Source organism: Geospiza fortis, unplaced genomic scaffold (genome assembly GCF_000277835.1).
Source record: "Geospiza fortis unplaced genomic scaffold, GeoFor_1.0 scaffold666, whole genome shotgun sequence".
Classification (NCBI taxonomy): Eukaryota; Metazoa; Chordata; class Aves; order Passeriformes; family Thraupidae; genus Geospiza; species Geospiza fortis.
The window spans coordinates 675,806-699,090 of record NW_005054470.1 but is presented as its reverse complement, the minus strand read 5'-3'; the positions used below and the strand labels follow the sequence as shown (position 1 = coordinate 699,090).

Here is a 23,285-nt window from a genome sequence, read left to right as displayed (position 1 = left end):
TGTGAATATAATTTTCTATCAACCAGCAATTTATAATCAAACCTAGCAGGCTCAGGTGCACTCGGTGTGAGTGACATGTGAAATACTGTCACTATGCAGAAGGCAAGCGAAAAACTGCACTGGGTGCTACAGTATACTGACCTGTACTGTCTTCAGATCTGAGGTTTATCCTTGGATTTGATAAAGCAAAATAAGTAGACATGAAGTAAATAAATGAAGACTTAAAATGATGTGCAGTCATTTAAGAAAATGTGACTAAACCAAGTGATTAACACTAACATTAAAGCCAGGTTCAGATGGGTAAAATAGGTGTTTCTTAAAAGTGGGCTATTGTCTCCTCAAGACCAGGTGCATCCTAACCAATGTCTGTCTTGTTCAGGCACATTTTAAAATGTGCACAAAATTTCTAGTTTAAAGTGTTTGCAGATCCACATCTACAAGGAACATGAGAGCAGCTATGAAATTTCCCAATAACTTACTGTGTTTCAGACCCTTTGGGATGACATGGAAAAAATTTCTTTCTAGTTAGCCAAAATCCAGTTTTGAGACTATAGTCACCTGTCCACAAATGAGGATATTTCTCAGCAGTGTAGGCCAACCATAATTTTTTAAAAAATACATTAATTTCCTAGCCTGCCTTTGGTATCCTGCAGGGTGTAGGCTCACCCTTTTGTTCAGCTAGCTGCAGATGGATAGATCACAGGGAGGTCAAGGGACCCACTCTGTAGCTGTTCATGAAGGAATGCAGTCTGTGTGAGGAAACTCACACTGGAGCAGGGGAAGAGTGTGAGGAGGAAGCAGCAGCAGAGACAACATGCAGTGAACTGGCTGCATTCCCCATCCCCATGTGCCTCTCTCATGGAGGAGGCAGAGGTTTTGGGAGTGAAGTTGAGCCCAGGAAGAAGGGAGGGGTAGAGGCAAGGAGGGTTTAAGATTTGGGGTTTATTTCTCACTATCCCGGTCTTTTACTTATTGGCAATAAATTAAATTAACCTTCCCCGAGCTGAGCCTGGTTTGCCCATGACAGTAACTGGTGAGTGGTCTCTCTCTCCCTGTCCTCTTCTCAACCCATGAGCCTTTTGTTGTATTTTCTTTCCCCTGCCCAGATGAGGAGGGTCATGACTGAGTGACTTTGGTGGGCACCTGGCACCCAGACAGAGCCAACACACCTCTGAAGTCAGTCTGGCTCTGCCTAATTATTTGACCTGACAATAAACATTGTCAGGCTGGCATATGCATCTGGGAGTAAGCAGGTTCAGCCCTGCCTTCTCACAACATCAAATTCCAGGAATTAAAGGCTGTGAGTTGCCAGGGAACAGCCACAGCCTGCACTCACCTCTCTGCAGGCTCATCCCTCCCCAGCTATTTTTTATGCAAGATTTCTCTGCCCCAGTCCCAAACTTGGCTCCACAGGAAGTCTGATCAGCTGTGCAGCTCTTTCACTCCCTGTAGGGTGGACTCCCCAAAAGGAGACTGAGCCAAGAGTTCACTTGTGATTGCACAGCAGAATTTGCAGCCTTCAGTTAATCACCAAACCCCTGCACAAGGTGTGGGAAAGGTGGTGCCCAGCACAGGGATCCCCAGAAGCCACTCCAGTGAACACCACGTCCCCCAGGTCAGTCAGTGAGGTGCACCCACAACAGGAGCATGGATTGAGCCCCAGGAGGGACGCAGGAAAATTACCAGCAAATGGGAGGCCTTCCCAAAGGATGGGGGATGTGTCCTGGAACACAGCAATGGACAGTCTGAATCTTACCTAAATCTCTTACTGACCTAAGTCTGCATTTCTTTTCCTATTTCCAAAAGGTGAGATATATATATATACATACATAAATATATATATATATACACACATACATATATATACATGCATACTTGCATATATACAGTATATCCATACTTGTATGCATAAATATGTATATTTTGTTCAACCTTTGTGCTGTTGTGAAGACTATATGAAAATGGAAGCCTTGGAAGCTGTGAGAAGCCATAAATGCACATGCCCAGCAATTCCACCTAACAGGTGGAATGGGCCCCTCTCTCATAGTGGCCCATTTCAGACACTAGGGCAGGATGTTGACCAATAAGCTGAGTGGAGACAAATGTCTGCTGTGGCAGATTTTCCTCATTTCTTTCCAGGTTTCCTGAACCAATCACTGCATCAGAAGCCTCACATCTCAAAGACCTTGACAGATTTTTTCCTGTGAATTTCTCTAATCCTCTTCTGAATCTTTTTCTATGTTTAACATCCAAATCACCACTCAGCAACACGCTGCATTCACAAAAAAGCATGGTTGATTTTCTTACTATCCTGCTGCCTGATAACTTTGTGACCTTGGTTACCACAAAGAGTGAATAATCATTGCTTAGTCATCTTAATAAGTTTCAGAACATGTTATTATTTATCCTGTTTCTGTCTTTTCAGTTGTCTCTTCTCTGAGTTTAAATTAGTTTAAGTTTATTAAACCCTTCAATATGACCTATGTCAGCCCCCTGGCCAATCCTGTTTTTCTTGAAAACTTTCTAAGTCCTTTTTAACCTTTTTGAGATGAGGAAGCTGAGCTGTACACAGAATGGAAGATGCAGGTGTATGTATTGAACATACATTTATCTGTGGCTGATTTTTGCAGGAACATTTCAATATCTTTCAGTCTTCCACTAAGCATTGTGCTATCCACAGTCTTTTCAAACTCTCTCTCCTTCATAACTGAAGCTAATTTTGAGTCTGTTATCCTAAATATAAAATTTAGATTTTCTTCTGACTGTATTTGCATTTACCAGTACAGAATTTGAACTGCCATTTTCTCACCCATTTGAGCTGCCATTTTCTGTAGCTCAGAACCATGGATATCATTACCTGCTGCAGCTCTTTTCACTCAGATTTAGCTGTGACTACTCTGGTATCATAATTGAACTTTGTGACCTCAGCATTCACCTTCCTTTCCAACTCATCTACAAATGTGTTCAACAGACACATGGACATCAGAGTGACTGGCAGTAATAATGTTATCTCATTTTATCTCGTTACTGGCTTGTTTCTGCATTACTTCAGCAACTGGACACAAATTGCTGCCTTAAAACAGGACAAGGAGTTCAGTCTTCATGACTCAGTTTATGGAGACTCATAAGAAGTGAAAATTTATGTTAGTGTGGGACATACAGAGAGATGAAGGTAATTACCTCATGGAGGCAATTCCCTATGGCAATGGAACAGTCATGACCTGTTATGCAGACTTTATTTATCACAGATATGATTTGTCCCATGTAACCTACTTTTAAAAAAAATTTGGTACTCAGAATTATACAGTTGTGCTTCCCCTCCAAAGTTTGAAATGTGCAAATTTAGACTCCTCTTTCCTCTGCCTCTGAATTGACTTACAATTAGTTTTTATGAGTTGTATTTGTGTTTAGTTTTCTGTGAATAGAAACTAATTTCTGGCCTCCAGTGCTGAGGATCTCCATCTGTTATCCTGATCCTTCCAGGACCACATTTCAAGGTGGAGAATGTGCTGACAGATGCACCCCCATGCAACTTTCATTCCCAAAGTTGGATGGTGGAGTGCAGCCATTATAATGACATCATTGCTTGTTTGGGAAAACTTTGACCATTTGTCCTGGAAGACTTTTAAAATGAGGTTCCCGATACTGATTACCCTTTGTAGTTTTTTTCCCCTCCATGAACTGTGAAGGGAACATATTATTGAAACAATGGCATTTGTATGACCACTCCTTTCTCTAAAAAAAGTGAATTTGAAGGTATACCTATAGAAAAATTACCAGTTTGGGACTGCTATGCTCAAACTTTTAGGTAGCTTGGCTCACTAAGAAGAGAGTGACATTTGGATTGGTAATTCTAAACCAGTAATAACAAGCAGGAATCAGAGGCAGAAGTGAAAGTGCTCCTGTTGGCAAGCAGCAGTTATTACTGCCCAAACACAAACCAGGTTCAATCATCACATTCAGAAAAGCATCTTTCCAATTGCAAGAGCAATCTCCAAAAGCAGACAGATCCATTACAAAAGGGAGAGAAAGGTTCAGTGAAGAGCAGTGTAACCATTAGAAATGCTCAGAAAGAAATGGATTTGAACTGAATTAAGGTCAGCAAAAGGGGCAAGAAAAGGACAGCAGCCTCATCCAAAAAGCATTCAGATATTTGAAGGATTATGATAAATATCTCCAGAGACAGTAAGAGACATAAAATACATATTAAGAAAAATACATTCAATGAATTACACTGCAAATCATTATGAATATTCAATTTCAATCAAACTGAAATGAAAGAGAGTACTCAGGGACTCTGGATTTGAATCTTAAAAGACAATTGAAAGGAAAGAAAAAGAACTAAAATGAGAGAGATAATATATTTGATCTTATTAAAAAATGCAGAGAATATTAAGTAAGCTTTTAATCTATGATATAGAAAAAATCAGACAAGAGGATTTTAAGCATCTTAATATGCTTAAAATAAGCCCCCTCAAGTTTTGGTATTTATTCTGGGAACAGAGAGCTGTCTGTTCACCTCGAGCTGTTCAGGATCATTTATAAGAGAACTAGATATGCTCAAATGGAAGGAATGATAGCAGAAAAGACAGAGTAATGTGCTTCGACTTGTGGCACATTTTTTAGTGTGCTACCATTGAACAAACACTGAGAGGAGGAATAAGGTGTATCAGTACTTAGGGCAGAGACAAATCTGTTCAGATCAGTGGGGACAAGACAGCTGAATTTCATAACAATGCTATTGCAGCATATTAGTATTAAGTTAAAAACCTCCAAATTCAAAATCACTGGTAATGTTTTGAAAGTTTTTACTGGAATTATTAAAAACATGGATATTTTCCTAATCAGTTCATTACATTTGTTAAAATAGTTTTGCAGAATTCTAACCCATTGTCATGTACATTGGATATATGAAATACATATTCTACACAGTAAAATGTGGATGTTTGATTTTGCTTTCTTTAGCAGGCTGATAATTTTGATTAAGTTTGTGAAGCATCTAATTGAAGGATTATTCTGCCTGATAAGCAAATATTTCTTGTGTTTTCTTCTCTTCTTTGATTTCTCAAATCTTTAATCTTAAAGGCATCTTTCAGGGAGAAGAAGAGGCTCAGGACCATAAAGAGTAAGAAATATGACTTCATTACATGCAAATATTGGGTCTGTTTCTTAATTTCTGGTCATTCCATATTTTAGATATTCATAAAGAGATGTACTTGTATGTGAAGGTCTGTTTAGTGATAACAGCACAAAAATAGCAAAATAATCTCTGCTCAGCTTTTTAATAAAACTACAAGCAAAGAGTGTGGCTTTATCTATACAATCTCCCCATCACAGACACACACACAAAATTAAAAAAAGAAAACTTGAAAATGTAGCCTACAGCTTCTAAATGATATCACATTCTGGAAAAAATGATGGCAAGTCTATGGAAATACACATTAAGATACTGCAAAATGTTTGGTGCTGCATTTATGGGTATAAAAAAATCTATTTACAGAAATGTAATTAAAAACCGAATTATTTTGCCACAAATAGGAGCCAAACAGATCCTTGAAAACTACTTCAGATAATATTTTCAAGCTAATCAGTGTGTGGACTATTTGTATATCAGAGTTTATTTAGTTTATCTGTTTAAAACTAAGAGACTACACTGACACTTTTAACAATAGAAAACAAATCCTGCAAAAGGATTTTCCTGTGTTATTTTACTTTGGATCAGGGCAGTGTGTGCCCCTCTCTTGTAGGTACTGGAAGATAATGTCACTGTGGACAGATGCCATATCCCCATGTCACATCAAAACAGACACACACACACACACACATACACACACGAGATGTTTTAATTTGTAGCTCACATCCACTGAAATACTCAACAGAAGATGCCCTCTGATCAGGATTGTGTAAGGGATACAAATCTAACTTTTTTACCCACTGTTGACAATCACTAACTTCATGCCTTTGTCCATGAAACAAACCCTCACTTAAAACTTTCCTACAAATACCAGTTTTCCATTATTTAAATACAGAAAGCAATAGAATAAAGAAAATGTGCACATTCTGTCTTTGTCTTCATTAATCAAAACTTTTAACATACTTCATTCTCTTCCACTCTGTTTAAATTCTTTTTAGCATTGTGGGCCTTTACCTCCCCTGCTCCTCTTGCCTGCAATCTGAGAGTTTCTGATGGTCTCCTGAGCTTCTTGAGAAGAAAGCCAGTATGACACATGGCAAGGTTTGCAGTGTCTCTTGCAGGATGAAAGAAACACAGCAGAAAAGAGGCACAGTGTAGAGCGACCAGCAAGGCATTCAGAAATACCATATTTGCTTTTCACAGCAGATATTTTACAAGTATTGGATTGCAAGATGTTGTGTAACTGTGATGGCTAACACCAAAAAATTAACTATGTATTAACATCTGAGTTTATGTTGCTCAGTTAGAAGCATCTGAATTTTTTCCTTGCATCCTTGTAGTTGGGGGAGTCTCATTTTTTCCCTTTGAAACACATGCTATTTTTTTTCCATCCTTTCTTTATTAGTATTTATGTAGTGTTCTGTGACACTGAAGTAAACTAAGCAGAAGGCTTAAGTGACAATAAAAGGTAGATTTTTGCTGCTGAATATAATGAAGATCTAAGGAAATACACAGATACTTTCAACAGTTACTATGTAGAGGAACATGGAAGAATATCAGAACATCTGGCTGCATTAATCTGAGAGTGATTTAAAGCTCTGTTTGGGATTCACACCTCACCTAATGATACAATCACATTTTAATATGTATTATATTTGTAGGAAGAAATGGTTCACATCTTTCAGCATCTTCAGCTGTTCCTAAGAACTTGATGGGCCATGTGGCTTTGGAAACCCATGTAAGCACAGCCTCAGCTTGTACATCCAGTCCTGAGGGCACAGAAGGTCTAAGGAAACCCACCCTGAGTTCCTCTGGTGTATGCTGTGTAGCTTCTGGTATGATGGGCATCTGTGCCTGCCACTGCTCCTGTTTTGTTCTCATTAACTTGAATTCACTTTGCACTTCAAACATTTGACATCTGCTTCCCCCCTTCTTAAAATTTTTTTCCCTTGAAAAATATTACAGAAGTGTCTCCATGTCTTTCATAAGCTATGATGCAATTGAAAAGAGAAATGGTTGTGATCTGGCTTTAGACAATGCAGGATCTGTTATAGGTCTAAACTAAATATTCTTCCTTTACCTTGTCAAAGCCAATCAAGCAATGACCAAAACACATGCTTTTCTGGTTGAAGTGCATGTGGTTTATCTTTTGCTTCTATTTTACTTGTACTCCATTTAAACTTTATTTCTCATCAGCCTCTCAAGAGTTCTTTATAGCTTGTTTTGTTACTGTAGTTGTGCAATATGAAACAAATGAAAAAAATTTCCTAAGCATAAAAAGATTTAAGAATAATGCAGTAAAATCATGACAAGAAACATTGTTCAAGGTAGTGAACACACCAATGAGATTTTGAGTGTCTTACAAAATCTGGTGTTCTAACTTCCAAAGTTTGCTGCATATTGGATATGCCTCATATCTGACTCTAGGGTAGGTGGGAGACTAATACCTGGAAATGAATTACTTGTATGGACAGCTTCTAGGAAACTCATCAAATTGATTAACCAATGTAATATTTTTCTAATCTTGTTACTATGATCTTAATAATTTTGAATTTTGTGGGTTAAACTACAAAGTTCAAGCATTCCCCAGTTCAACTGATTCAAGGAATCCACCAAGATATTTCTTGAAGCTTTCTATGGGCTGACTTGGTCTGGGTTCTCTTTTTATGGCTTTTACAGAAACCAGTGGCTTTCCTGTACTAGAGATCATGCAAAATAACATGAAGAATCTGCTAGACCTTCCTTTTCTTTCTAAGACCTTGTAGTTTCTGTGAGCAGTCTGTATCAGTCAGAAATGTGCCACAGATTGTAATAGGAAGAAAGGTAGATCGTGGCATAATTTCCTTTGTTCTATTGTGTGAACTGTGCAAAGCTGACACTCCCTTTTCAGTTTTAATTACAGAGACAGTAATTACCTGTATTGTATGCATTAAATAAAATAGTCACAACTTTTAAATTAATTTTTAACATCTCACAACTCTATTCGAAAGACTTGCATATATAATTAGATCAAATAAAAACATGGGATACACTTGAATGGAACGCAATAATTTGACCAAAGACACAAACAAATCCATTGTTATGACTTGTATCTGCTAATACAAACAGGTCCACAATGACTCAGAGGCAATAATTACAAGAAAGGCTGTGCATTAATTGAAGCAGGAAGATTATTGATATCCTTGGGAATCAGTGTTGTGCTTCTGTCAACCCTGACTGACCCTTAGATTAGAAGTTCTTGCTTCATGTTTGGTAGAGGTGTAATACTTAGCTTTGTTGAAATAGTTAATGTTGGAATACTTTTTTTTTAAAGAGTGGGGAAGTATGAACAGCTTTTCCAAGTCAGAACATTGCTGTTCATATCATTAAAATTTCATGACTTATGACTTCCCTTGGTTTTGTTTGAGTTGTGAAAAAGCAGTACCTTTTATTGCATTCCTCTGCTTAATTACTGACAGTTTCTCTGGGGAGTTCCAGTAACATTTACCTCATATTTCTAACATACTTTCATCACAAGGTCTTCTGCTTGCTTGCAGAGATGCAAAAACTACAAAACCATCACACCAGAGACTATAAGAGGAAGAAATCAATGGAAATCCAGTCTTTTAGGCTCTGCCACTGTGATCATTAATCACCTTCCCTTACACTGTGAGAAAAAAAAATAGTTCTCAATTTAATTTTAGTACTGAATGCTAAAGAGGCATTAAGAAATGCACTTACTTCTCTCGGTTGAATATGATGAATTCTTTCCTAACGGTTTCCAAGCACTGCTGCAGGTGTACGTTCTTTAAAAAACAGCATGAATAGGTTGATTAAAAAAGATGAGGAATCATAGACAAAAATCACAACAACACAAACAACACTGAACAAAATGCTTATGAATGAATGCTATCAAGAGGCATTTCGAAGACTCATTAAATTGGGCTGTGATAGCACAATCAATCTCATTCTTTTGGAAGAAGTTCCTCACAAAGAATTCCTGAGGATTTTTACATCTGATAGCTCGAGGAAGAACAACTTGCATGAACATTCAAAATCATTAGGAGTAGCAGCATAATTTATAAAACCTCACTGGGATGATAATTCAAGTCTGGAAATTATTATTAATCTTCTTGGTACTCTTGGCTGTTCATACAATGCATCTTTCTACATGGCACACATTAGTCAAGAGTGGAAAAGACAGCTTTAACATATTTATAAATAACAAGCCTTTTCACTGCATACTTTTCATTTTGGGTAGTAGTAGCAAATAAATACTCTTTGTAACTATTTGTGCATGTGTGGGAAGTGTTTTTTGCAACTGGCAACAGTTTTTCATATTTTAAATGAGCATCTGTGATAATCTTAAAAATTATTCTAGCTTAAAGATGTTGTTACTATTTGACTGAAATAAATGCTTGCTTTTCATCTTGCTTTGGAGGTGATTTATGCAATGTATAAAATGACAGAGAGGTTGAGTATATTTTCAGAGGTGATAAAGCTGAACATAACTGAGTTTGCTATTATTATTACACTATTAGAGGGTAAACAAAATGCCACTGACTGCAGTCACAGCCCCCATCTTACCAGTGGGCAGGTTTCCTTAGCTCCATCTTTGGATTTGTTTTTGGCAAGTCGTTTTTTCTTTTTATGGAGAGGTTTGGACTCCAAAATCATTTCTTCAAGTTCAAATGTGGGATCACAGTTCAGTCTTCCTTTCTGGTACAAAAGGATTCAAAGTTAATCTTTGAAGCATCGTTGTGTTTTTTTTAAATTTGCTTGGCAAGTGTTAACAGCAGTAATAATGAACCAGCTCCTCAATCACATCTGTAAAATGAAAACTGTCTTTTTAGGCCTGAAGTGATGCTCAAAGTTTAAATAAAGGAGATAAGATAAAAATCATATTAAAAAGCAATTATAAAGAGTTAGATCCTCTTCCTGGTTATAAACAGATATGTTCCTACAGTGACAAAAGTTATGTTACCCAGAGAGAGATTCTGATATATTCACTAACAGAATATCAGTTAGTGCTGTAGAGTAATAGTGACACCAGAAATAGTGCAGAAGAGCTGGGGAGTACCTCTAAGACCTTGCTGAAATCTGATTTGCTGAAGTGCTGCAGTGGATTCATTTACTTAGATGCTGTCCATGAGAACAAAGGAAGGAGCAGGCCTGCTTAGGTTAGGAGCATTTATATAGAAAAGGGTTCACAGTATTATGGAATGCCAGGTTGGAAAGGATCTCAAGGATCATCTGGTCAAACTTTTCTGGGCAAAACCACAGTCCCCAGTCTGGACAAGATGGCCCAGCAACCTGTCCAGCTGAATCTTCAAAGAGTCCAGTTTTAGAGAATCCACCATTTTCATAGGCAGATCACTGAAATGGCTGATTGTTGTAAAAAATATTGCTCTTGTGTCCGACTGGAATCTTCCCAGGAGTCACTTGTACCCAATATTCCTTGTCTTTTCCATGTGACTCCCTGTTAAAAAGGCAGTCTGTCTCAGTAGCAAATCTTTAGGTAATGGGATATGGTGATAAGGTCTCCCCTAATCCTTCTTTTCTCAAGGCTCTACAAGCCCTGTTCTCTCAGCCTTTCCTCTTATGGCCTATTTCCCACTCCTCTGATCATCTCTGTGGCCCTTCTCTGGACCCTCCCCAGCCTGTCCACACCTTTTTTGTGTAGTGGGGACCAAAACTGAGCACAGTATTTCAAGTGTGGCCTGGCAAGTGCTGAGTAGAGTGGGGCAATGACTTCTTTATCTCTGTTGGTGATGCACTTGTTGATGAAACTCAACATCCACTTGGCTTTCCTTGCCATGGCAGCACCCTGGTCACCCACATTGAGCTTGCTGTCCACCTGGACCTCCAGAGCTGCTGGAGATGTTCCTCAGCTGGACAGATCCCACCCTGGACTATATTTTCCCAGGTTTAAGACCTTACACTTGTTGAACTTCACAAGGTTCTTGTTAGCCCACTCCTACAGAGGTCTTCCTGCAGGGTAGCTCTCCAAGGTGTCCAGTTTCCCACTCAGTTTGGTATCACCAGTGACTTCCTCAGAGTACACTTCATCCCATGATCCACATCATTTGTTGGGGTTTTAAGCAGTGTTGGAACCAATATTGATCCCTGGGGGACCCCACTTGTGACAGGCTCCCAGTTTGAGGAGGAGATTTTCCCACCTCCCCAGGTACAGCCCATCACCAGTTCCCCACCCATTACATGGATCACTTTTCTATACCATAATACATAAATTTCTCACAAAGGTGACAGTGGGAAACTGTTTCAAAAGCCCCAGAGAAATCCAGGTAAACAATGAGAACCACTTGCTCCATAGCAACTAATCAGGTTACCTTGTCATTGAATATGATAAGGTTTGGAAAATCCAATTTGTCCTTGGTGAATCATTGCTGGCTTTTCCCAATCAGGTGCTTCATTCCAATCCATTATTATTTTTCTATTCTATCCACTTTATTAATGTTTTCCTTATCCATTACACATATTACTTAAATATTTTGTATTCTTTGTTTAAAAAATGCCATGCTAATTTCTGATGCTTGACTCAAATTTTAAGATTCTTTGTTATACCAGAAAGTCCTTCACAAAAAATTTGCAAACAATTTGAATTGTGTAGTGGAAGATGTTCAAGGCAACCTATTTTCCTCTGGGACTTCTGAGAGTTCAATCACACCATTGTCACTGTCAAGTTGGAACTACTAAAATAAGTCATATATAAATGACAGATATTTATAGTAAGCAGAGACACCAAGCAGCAAAATCACATCAGAAACTACTTGTATAATTTTTGGTGTCCTAAAATGAAACATTTGGTTTAAAAATCATTCCATCATTTTTATTCCTAGCAAACTCTCTATAGCCAGAGCATAGTATTTAGATATCTGATGCCTTTTCCTATATATTATCCAGCCAGCTTTTGTGGAACATATTTGGCTTTTATCCATAGTTTTTATATTTGATTGAGTACTTAAAAAAATCACTTTAATTCTGAAGCTTTAAAAATAAAAGCAAATCGTATTTTAAAAAACCTTACAACAATTTATGACTCCAAGCTGGAAATGAAGAAAATAACTAAGCCATAAAGAAACACATGTGCTAGTTAAGTAAGAACTATGTTAATGGAATCAAATTAAGCTTTTAGAAATCAAGCTATGGGACATTGCTCCCATGGGCCTCCTGTGTGCCCTCCTGGCTGTAGAAGGCAGACAAGCTCCTGACAGTCAAGATAAGCTGTCAAAATTTGTAAAACTCTCTGGTTTCAAAACACAGGTCACAGGGGCCCCAGTTCACCTTCTCACCAAAGACAGGAAAGCAAGAAATATTCTGTTGTGTGGCCTCAATTAATCAGTGAAAGTTTTGCTGGTGCTACAAAGAGAAAGTTCTTGGAAAATGTGTGACCAAACTTGTTCTCATGAAACAGTAAAGTTCTATAAAAAGAAATGTTAGGCTAGAAAAGACACTTTGGTTCTCACCTCACTGCTTTTCCTGACACACTTGATCAACCAGGTAGAACAAGCCCTGCAATATCAGACTCTTCATGGAAGAGTCTGGTAGAGCTTGTAATGGGGCCTTCAGCTTAATCTGGATAGGTAAGTGAAATATGTTACTCCTATTTCCTTTTAAATGAAGAATATTATTTTTCTTCACATATTATAGATTTCCCCTTCAATTTCATAGATGCTGCCAAAACACAAATGAAGTGAATCCAAATGTGAAAAGAAAAGCTGTCTTTGCAGAGTCTGAGGCTCCTGGAACCCCACCTATGTTGTATCTTTGGGTATGATGAACTGGATCTCCCTTGTAAAATACTATGTTGTGAAGTATTCCACATGCTGACAGTTGTGGATTAAACCTTTTTCTGGGAGTAGGAAGTAAATAATTGGTTGAGTTTTGCCTGAGAAGCAAGTCCACACCTCTGATATCTCTGAAAGCAGCTCTAACTTGAAAAAAGGAAAAGAGGAAAGTCAGTCTCCACTCATCATGTAGATCCACACACCAGGAGAATGGAGTCCAGCAGACCAAGGAGGAGTTCTGCTCCACATTGCTTTGCTTAGGACAGTAACCTGAGAGGGTGTGGAGGAGGATCCTGGCATGGCAAAGAAATTATTCCAGCTGCATGGGCGTCAAGTAAGGGTGAAAGGGTCATGGCCTGGTAGATATGTCATTCACCTCTCCAGCTTCTCTCTTGCAGTAGGATGGAGCTACAAAGGGAAAGGAAGGAATTTCCGCACAGATGAACATTGCTCTGGAGTGCCTGTAAGAGGGGCCAGCCTTTCCCTTCTCCTGTGTGCTTGTTACCTGCTGCGTTCCTGGTCTTTCTCCCAGGTCTCTGAGGGAGACCCTGCTTGCCCACCCACAGCTGTCTCCTGAATGATGTTGCTTCCAGAGAGGCTCTGGTCAGGTGCCAAGGAGCCCAGCAATCATGGAGAGCAGTGTCTTGGCAAGACACCTAGCTACCTTTGCTCCATTAGGCAATGCTCTCTCACCTTCAGCTTCTAAAGGGCTGGATGCTGTCCCCATCATGTTTATCATGAACTCTGATGTGCACCTGGATGAAGACAGGGTCCACCCATTCCACCTTCCTCATCTTTACTTACATGATATAAAAATACTTGCATAGTAAAAAAACCCTAGAAACAAACCTTGGTATGCTTAAATTTGTTGTTTCGACAACAATTATAGTGCAACATGGCTGAAAAAAAGCAAAGGAGCATATTAACACCACAGTCATTGCTTTTTATTCAGGGCCCTCAAATACATTTAACTTGAAAATGACCAAAAAGGAAATATCCAGAAAATACCAACAAAATGGGACCATGGTAAAAAAGAAATTACTAGATTCCCTCATAGAATTGGAATGTTTTATTGTAAGAAACTGTCACAAAGAAAATAGGCCTGCCTTTTGGAATACTATTTTTTTAGGTGAAAAAGTCACAGCATACTGGGATGTTAAAAAGTTTTCCAAATGTTATTCAAATGTCTAACTTTCACAGCTACAACAGTCTTCTTGGTACTCTTTGTCTCAGAGTTAACTCTGACAATCATTTGCTATAACAGCTGTAATGCAAAGTCTGGAAAAGGTTTTCTTTTATTTGAAAAGGAATGAAAAGTGAACCAAGGTTAATTAGTTTTTGTTGTGATCTATTGAAATGGGACGAATTTTCCCTTAGCTGGGACTGAGTAAATGAAAGAAGAATCCAAAGTAAATCACTGAAGAGCAATAAATACAAGCATAAACAAGTAAAACAGCAGTGATAATTAAAGTCAGAATTTACAAACACTGTTCACCTGGAATATCAACTTACGTTAGGAACGAAGCCTGGGGTCACAGCTTTCTCTAGAACAGCATCCCAGTTGACATCAGCCAGGTATGGAGAGTTCTGGATGTCTGCAAGGCTTGAAAGGCGACACTCTGGGTCCTTAATGAGGAGCTGTGATCAAGCACAAGGCATTTTCTAAGGAACTGCATGCCATATAGAACAGCAAATGTACCACACACGTGAATTTTATGATACATATTTTTAAGTAAGAAAATGGCTAGCGAATCTTCTAACAGATGCTAGAAGTCCCAAATTAAAAAAAAAAATTAAAAGTCATAAGTCACAGGATATGAGTACAGTTTAATTGCCACCAGATGGCTGTTGCAGGCCTGAAGTGTATAAACATATTAGCAACACAAGTCTGCTTACAAATACACAAGAGCCTTCATGAAATGAAACATCACAGATCAATGCCACCCAACAATTTGTATTTTCTCTTTAATTTTTTGGAAAATACATTTACACTGAGAATCCTGTGAGCAATTAAAATTATCCACCTCACTGCTGTATCTATTCAAGACTATATTGCTAATTGCTGCTAAAGACACATTTTTTATTACTCTATTCAGACATTCACAAATATTTCCTGTTCAAGTATCAGTATTCATGATCTGAAATACCTAAAAGAGAGAGATTATCTTTGTGGGGTAGTCAGACAATTAAAGCAAATAAAAAACTTGGAGTTTAGGAAGAAAACAATTTTTAGGGTCGGATGCATTCAGAAAGAGCCCTGCCTTGTGGCTTAGTGATGTTTACAGCAAATCAACTTTTGTTGTTGCAACTATAGCAACATGGGACAGGAAGAAATACAGCCATTCTAATTTCTCATGTCCCTGTCTGGAAACTCCAGCAGAAATTCAGAGGGCAGAGTGGTCCTTCCTTCCCTGTCCCACTTGCATATCCATAGCTGGGGAGAAATGAGTCCTGGGCACAGACGAGGAATTACTGATCCCCAAACTTTTACTATCTCTAGTGAATCAGCTTTAAAATAAAAGAAATTTAAAATTTTTACTTCCTTGAAGCCATGAAAAGCCTGAGTCTAAGCCTAAGAACACTGCACCTTCTGAAAATACCACACCACTCACATTTGGATCAGCCTAGAGATAAGCTCTGCTCTCTTACCCTTGAGATGTTGACTACCTAATATGTGTGTTTGTCTGATTCCTTTTCCAGTGTTGGAGAGGCTTCTGGAAGAGGAGAGAACAGAGGACAGAAGGTATTTGTGCTTTCTTACCTTTTTCAGTAGTGCTATCATGCCCTTGCACCATGCAGATGAGTAGTGAACTCTTTCGATCTTGAACATGTTGAGTATCTCATCGATGGGGGTGGCTGAATGGATTTCATAGGGCCTCTGGGATAAAATTAAATCAACATCAAGTCAAAAAAATGGATAAAAGAGTGCAGACTAGTCACATTTTCCTGAGCTCAGTATTGTTTGTCTTGAAAATATCAAAACCACGAAAATGTTGCATAACAATTTTAAGTCTAATTCTTTATGTCTGTGCTTTTCTTTGGTTGCAATGAATGTAATTGCTCATAGATGCATTTCCTCTGCAAATTTTTCTCTAATGAAAGGAAGTATCAGTTCAAATGAGATGAATAAATAATTTTGTTCTTGGGGCATTTCATGTGAAATGTGAATTGTTTACTACTTTTTGCTCGTAATGCTAGTGATCAGTTCTTGCAACCTAAACCAACAAAATTGTAAGGAGGGGGCTGAAAGGAGCTTTGTCATCCTAATTTTACTGAGTATAATAGATAAAGAAACTAAAAAATACTTACGAAAGTCTGTCAGAATCATAGTAAAAAAGAGGACTCCAAATCCCAATTTTTTTCCTTTGCTTTTTTTAAAAATCCAAAATTAACACACTACATGGATCTGCTGTCATGTGTTTGCAGTGCCTAAATTCTTCTATAGATGAAGAAAAGCTCTGGTCGTTGCTTTGTTCATTACGTTTTCTCTGATTTATCTTTTATTACTTGCAGAATTTGGAAATAAAGGACTACATATAAATTTATATTCTTGTTATTTTCTGTGCGCACACTTGTGTGTTTGAAGCACGTTGTTATAATTATACTTAATGTATTTTTGTAAACAAGCACAGAGAGTGGATTGCTAGTGAATTAAGTTGTACCCAGCAGGTGTAAATATGTGATATGAGATCTGCAGCTAAATGCCATCCTAGCAGCAGTGTGCAAATTAATGCATCATAATTCATAATCAACATAGAGTTACCTATTAATACAATATCCTGAACAGCAAAGGGCAGACCCTCATTACCTTGACTAAGAAATGAATCATCCCTTTGCTAGTATCTACTGGTAGAAGATTATAATTCAAGAATATTTCTAGGTGTTAGTTATCTAATCTGTTAAGGAATTGGAGTCACTCTTCATAAATACCCGGGACATGTTCTTATTCTGGGACGATTCATGCATATATTTAACTTTCATATGTATGAAACCAAGTGCATTCCAACGCACTGGGGTGTTCTAAAACCAAATTCAAGGAGGGTCTAAATATTTTTGCTTTGATTAACATTCAGTTAGCCCATTATCATTTAGCTATACCATGTCCATATAAATTCAACAGGACTAAAACGTCTGTTTTAAATGCATAATTTTCCTGAACTGGGTTCAAAATTGTCAGTAGAAATAGTCTGTTATATGCTTTTCCCTACGTGTGGTAATGCCATAAAACAGTTATTAAAAATGAAACTTTTACATGTTTTCTGTCACCTAGAAGCAATTTATTGCTGACTTAACTTGATCTAACAATGTGATCATAAGATCATTGAGACAGAATGTACATCAATTGTTGAAAATGGCAATTAACTCCAAAATTAACAACTATAAGGAATTACAAACCATCAAAAGTTTTTCTGTTAAGGATGTTTCTGCCCATGCCCTTTTTCTGACAGGAAAATCCCTAAAATTTGCCTTATTTTCCACATTATAGGCATTCTAAAATCTTGATTTTTTGAGATTTGCAAACATTTTAAGTATTTTTATTAGTTAATTCGAACTATAAATGGCTATTATAAGTTTGGTCTTTTGAGGCCCTTCATACCTCTATCTCCCCTGTTTTTCAGCTATTCAATCCACTCAAGGATCCCTTCAGTTATATTTTGCAGAAAAAGGAAAAAAATCTGGTTTGCTTTTGCTGAGAGTTTTTTGTCAAGGTTTGTTGTTAATTGTTCACACTGCAGTGAATGTCAGAATCTGGGAATCCCATCTATTACTCATTCCTTCACTTTGTCTCTGCTGAATTCATGGTATATACATTTATTGCAGCATTTTAGCAATTGTCTATAGCTCAGGAACAGACTGGCACATGGCACGGTTTGCATCATACAGTTTAATTACAGTTTAATTTCATGGACCTTATGAAAAGATCGATGTTTGATGCAAAGCTGTATCAATTTATTTTTTTCTTGCTAGCTTTCTTACCAGCAGCTGGATAAGGAGAAAAATGTACCTATAACTTATTGAGAAATGTTAGCTTTAGTATGGATAACTAAAAAATGGTGCAGAAAACTCTGCACTGGACAACATGCTCCTGTATCTCCAGACTCATTTCAAGCAGGACATGGTTTTGGCTGCCCAGCAGTGGAAGCCAGAAATGAGAATGGCCGGAATGCCTTGATCACCCTGAGCAGAAGATGCAAACAAAACCAAAAATTCAGCTCAATGAAAACCAACTAATTTTTACTCATTTTTCTTCTACCTATCACCTCTTGAATTCAGGCTGTCAGCATCATACGCTGTGCACAGCTGCGAGGTGGAAAATCAAATTTGTGATGTTTTTTATTTTTAATGCTCCTTCCTTTTTTGGCTCCTGCCTTTCCCATGCAGCGGCACACCCCAGGCTCCAGCTGCAGAAAGCCCTGTGTGCTGTGGCTCTGCCCTGGGCCACAGCTCCCCTTTGCCCAGGGCTGCTGCTGCTGGCACGGGTGGGCTGCTCCGAGAGCCTGCCCATGTTCAGGGGGCAGTGGGGCTGTTTCCTCTGGCTGTTTCCTCTGCTGGACAGAGCTGTGGGAACCTGGAGGAGCAGGGGCTGCATGCCTGCAGGTTTAGCTCACAGCCTTGTGTGCAAACTGTGCCTCCACAGCCATCTGCTGCTGTGGCAGATGGGTCTTCAGAGCTTGCAGTTGTTGAGATGGCAGCATGCCTTGGGTTAAGCACATCTCCTCAACCCACTGCTACTCCTCTTGTCATCACTCAGGTCAGTTTAGGCCTTATTTAGACTACAAAAATTTGGAAAATATACACCTTTTCCTTGTCCATACAGTGGTCTAAGCTGCCAAGCCATCCTCTGGCTGGCTCAGTAGCCAAGAGCTGCTCCTCAGGAGAAAACAAGCGGCTGGCTTGGGTGACTTGAGCAGGTTCAGATGGCAACGTATTTATTTAAAAAAACCTAACAAGAGATTGATCAGTCTCAACTTTGCTTTTTTTGTAGCATTTAAAAAAACCTAACAAGAGATTGATTCAGTCGCAACTTCGCTTCGTTTGTAGACATATTGACTTATTCAGGAAAGACTGTATGGATCTTGGCAAATGGATATCATCCTATATAATTTTTCATTTTTAAAGTGAATTGTCACATCAAAGTGATCTTTTATGATTAGTCTTGGGAGTTCAGCTTTTGTTAACAATCATTCATTGCTCTCCTTTCTTGGAGACAGTCACTGGTGAAAGGGCTGATATAAAACTATCAGAGATGTTCTCTTAATTTACTGTAAGTGCAGCTAGAACTACTGTCTGTGACTAGGACTGAGGATGTATTGTGCTTATCACTGCCAGACTTTAACTCCTCCATTCCAGGAATAATGTCAGTCTAAAAACTCCCTAAGGTTTGAGAATTACAGTAGAGAAAATGGATCATAATTGTTACTTTGTTGTTTTTGTTAAGAAAGGTTTTAATATTCCTCTATTTTGAGGGATGAAACAGTCTGTGCATGGGAGAGATCTTTGTCTCAGGAGCATGACTTTTGTTATTCCTATGGAAATACAAAATAGATTGGCCAAATTTTAGGCCTTTGAAAAAAGTAGCTTCTGAAGTAATAATATGCAGGCACTCTGAAATTCAATTTTCCATTTAAAAGTAAGAATAATAATTATTTCTTATTTCTATTTTCCTTTGTCTGTTCTCCTACATGAAATTGTGAGATCTTAGTGGGATGAATTGTCTGGCAAGACAAGGTAGCCAAACTCGACTAGTGTCATAATATAAAAAAACATACTGCAATGCAATAAAATCCACTTTCCAAAACAGGCATGAAAAATAATTTTAAAAACCCCAAGCAGCTGCTTTAGCTACATCATCATCCTGAAATAGTATCTAAATTACTATTTTCTGTGGGGAATAGTAAATATTTAAGCAACAGACTGAAATCCTTTGAACCAAAATGGAAAAGAGTTTTCCATTATCTTCTGTGATATTCAACCGTGCTCAGGAAGATTTTTCATTAAGCTTATTCACATAATTGATTAGATAAGAAACAAATGCACTGGCACTAAGCATTTACTGTATTTGGGCCAAGCATTTTAGGAAATTAGATTAGATCTCTTATGGTGTTAGCCAAGAGAATCAAAGAGAAAATAGAGTGTGAAGTAACTAAAATTCTATTTGAAAAAAAATACCATTGTTTGCAATTTGCCATTATAAAGAAGCTGTTAAACATTAGGCCTTTCCTTAGCCAAACTGAAGCAAGTTTCCATAATATATTTGAGTATGGGGTGAAACTTTGCCAAGAGTGTTTTCAGCTGGGAAAGAACCAGGACAGCATTCCTGACCTGGGCCTTGTACACTCAAATTTTATCCTGAAGAGTACACAGCAAACTTGAGATTTTTGTAAGACAACAACAAAGTCCATCATTCTTACCCAGCCCCTCAGTAATTCATATGCTGTAATTCCTAGCGACCACCAGTCTACCGGGTACGAGTATCCTGGACCTCCATCCATAAAAGCCTGGAACACTTCTGGAGCTAAAATAGTAAATCAAATTGAACAAAAAAGCATTTCATTAAGGTTAGACTATGGGTATTATTTCACAGCTGAAAAATGAGTAAGGACTCAACAACTGGAATTAAATAGATTTAGAAGCAGAGCATTTTCAGGGTGAAGTTTCAGTGCCTTGTTTTACTCATAACAAGCAACCTTTGCCAGGCAGGGTATTTCAACAGTCAGTAATTTCATATGTTACTTCTTACTTTGTTCATTTAAATGTTAAGTTATGTGAATAAAAATAAGTAATAGGAGGGGAAATCTTGGTCTGAAATGTGACTTAGAGCACTTAGGGTTATGTAAACATTTTATGGGAGAAATATCTGCGAGTGAGGTGATTCTTCGTGATTGATGAAGGTGTTGAATATGGTAAATCTCATCCTTATTCTACATTTGGATAGAACTAATCAGACAGGTTTTAAAGGTATTCAACATAGGAAACTTGTACTTAGATAGAAATCCTGACACTGATTTTATGATGTGAGAAACTGTCACAACTGGAAGAAAACACTCTGTCAATGAAGTAATGGCTTCCATAAACTTCTGTGGATGAAAAGAAAAGGTGTTTTCAAAACAAGGATCCACTTTGTTTTAATTTTATGAAAAAAACCTGTACTAAATAATGTTACTGTAATTTCTTCAGAAAACCAGATATAAATAAGAGATATGGATATGAAATGAAATGAAAACTTGGTCATGCTTTTCTAATGATTTAAGAGCAGAATCTCAGTACACTTTGTTAAAACAACATTTTCAGTGGAGATTTTCTAAACAGCACTGTCCCCAGCTGTAACATCATGCTAGATTACAATTACCATGAGAGCCTCTCCTGACCATGATACTGAGGCTAATTTACCACATTACCACTTATTAACACAGCCTCACTTTCTGGTGTGCACACTGCAGTGAATGATGCAGTCTGGTCCCACTTCTGACTGGCAGCTTGGGATTTGACTATTTATGGCATTTAGAGAAGCATCTTTAATAAATAGAAAGGCATTTCTCTTAGAGGAGTTTTTGCAGTCCTTGCGTTATGGATGGCAATCTAATAATTTACAACTCCAGACCTGACTTCAGAAAGTCTTCAAGTGCCAAATATAATAGAAGATTTCAGCATCCATTCATTAGTTATGGCAAAACTCTGATCTGTAGAATAAAAACAGTGAATGTATGAAAGTGGTCTTATACTCTTTGAGCAGCAGGATCATGTCTAAACGTGTTTGGAATGAGATCTGTAGGCACCGAAATAAACATTTTTTTCTGGAATACATGTGTTTGGAGAATAGGCGACCAGTGGATCTGTGACAGAGGAAAACTTGTGCTGTGATCCAGTATGACATAAAACAACGTTTTATGTCATTACACTGAGTTAACTCTTTCTCACATCCAGATGACATAGCTTCCCTTGGCATGCTATAGCTTCATGTGTATTTTAACTCTTATTTGTGTGCTGCTGGTGTGCAGGCAATTCCTACAGGTGTGCAGTGTATCACATAGGTGGTGAGAGCATAAGGAGGATTATTTTGATTACTTTAGTGGATCAATGCACTTAAATTGCACATCAAGCACCAAACTTACATTTTGAATATCACCACAGGAACCTTGTAGTGAAGGTTTGCTTGACTTAGCCCCATTTGTTATGGTTTTTGACCACTGTGCCTAGATGATGTACAATACCTCATTACAGAAAATAGCCTTTTGGCATTTTTACTGAACTATGCAGGTATAATGCTGGTTTCACTTTTTCTTGTATAGCTTTAACATTTTATTAATGAGACAGATCACTATCTGATTTCTGTGAGATAGAGGTGAAAGTACTTCATTGATGTAACCTATGACATTGCCAGAATGGTGCAGCTGTTTTGCTAATTTAGTGACTGAGCTGTTGACTTTTATTTTATTTTATTGTACCAAAATTCTCAAGGTCAACTCATCCTACGTTAAGCAGATCAGCAGAAAATGCTTTATTTTGCCCTGGAGTTTTGAAGCTGTTTTCTCACCTTAAGCTGATGGCATTCTGAGGATAGAATCTGAGCAGTTAAGGTCCTGATTTTTAAAGCCCCTTTTTGCCCACTTTAACAGCATTATTTTCAGTCCAACTGGAATGCCTCTCTGCATTCCATCAGCTCCAGTGAAGTCGTTGTAAACACTCTCTTCCCATGGTGGGGGGGCTGGCAGAGGGTGCAATATGATTTGCTGTATGCTATATTTTGGTTTTTTCTCAGGGTGAAATCTCAACCATGTTGAAGCCAAAAGACCTTTCTCTAGTTTGACTGGGCTGTTGAATACCCATTTCACACTAAGCTTGTGCTTAATGTGTCTAAAAGTCTTTTTGAACTGAGACATTAGGTGCAAACAGAGGGCTCCAGGCTGTGTGCAGACTGCTGGAGTTTGCCTGCTCATTCAGAAACAGAGCATGATCTTACAGAAAGACAGCAGAGCCTCCAAGTCATGGAATTAACCAAGCTCTGAAGAACTAGAGCTATGAAATACAGGACATAATATTAGATTTTGCTGTAAGAAATAACTATGCCTGGGGAACCAATTCAGAGTGCAAACTAGTTAGGATAAAAGAAAATAAAAACTCTATAAGGAAAGATTAAATTCTGCATTGATTTTCTTTAACACCATTACTTAAATGTCTGTAATCTTTTAAAATTTGAGCTTGATTCCAGGATCAGCTTGGACAGCCATCCTGCAGCCTGCTCTGGGTTCATTCTTCAAAGGATGATCAGATTTGAGTTTGCCAGCTTGGAGCAGAGGCAACAGCTCTGCTGTGTCTGCTTGTTGTGAACATATTCTCTCCTGTCATAACAGATTTAGGATGAG

The 23,285-nt window shown here is 38.1% G+C and overlaps 1 protein-coding gene across 1 annotated transcript in view; it reads right to left on the bottom strand.

Moving 5' to 3' along the window:
* STK32B (serine/threonine kinase 32B) overlaps nucleotides 1-23,285 on the bottom strand; it is a 134,677-nt gene that overhangs the window by 11,354 nt on the left and 100,038 nt on the right. The window contains exons 6-10 of the mRNA XM_014309942.2: nucleotides 20,334-20,437; nucleotides 15,683-15,799; nucleotides 14,434-14,559; nucleotides 9,701-9,832; nucleotides 8,855-8,919 (exon numbers count right to left, since the gene is read on the bottom strand). Coding sequence (XP_014165417.1) covers nucleotides 8,855-8,919; nucleotides 9,701-9,832; nucleotides 14,434-14,559; nucleotides 15,683-15,799; nucleotides 20,334-20,437 — 544 coding nt within the window. The remainder of the gene's footprint in view (nucleotides 1-8,854; nucleotides 8,920-9,700; nucleotides 9,833-14,433; nucleotides 14,560-15,682; nucleotides 15,800-20,333; nucleotides 20,438-23,285) is intronic.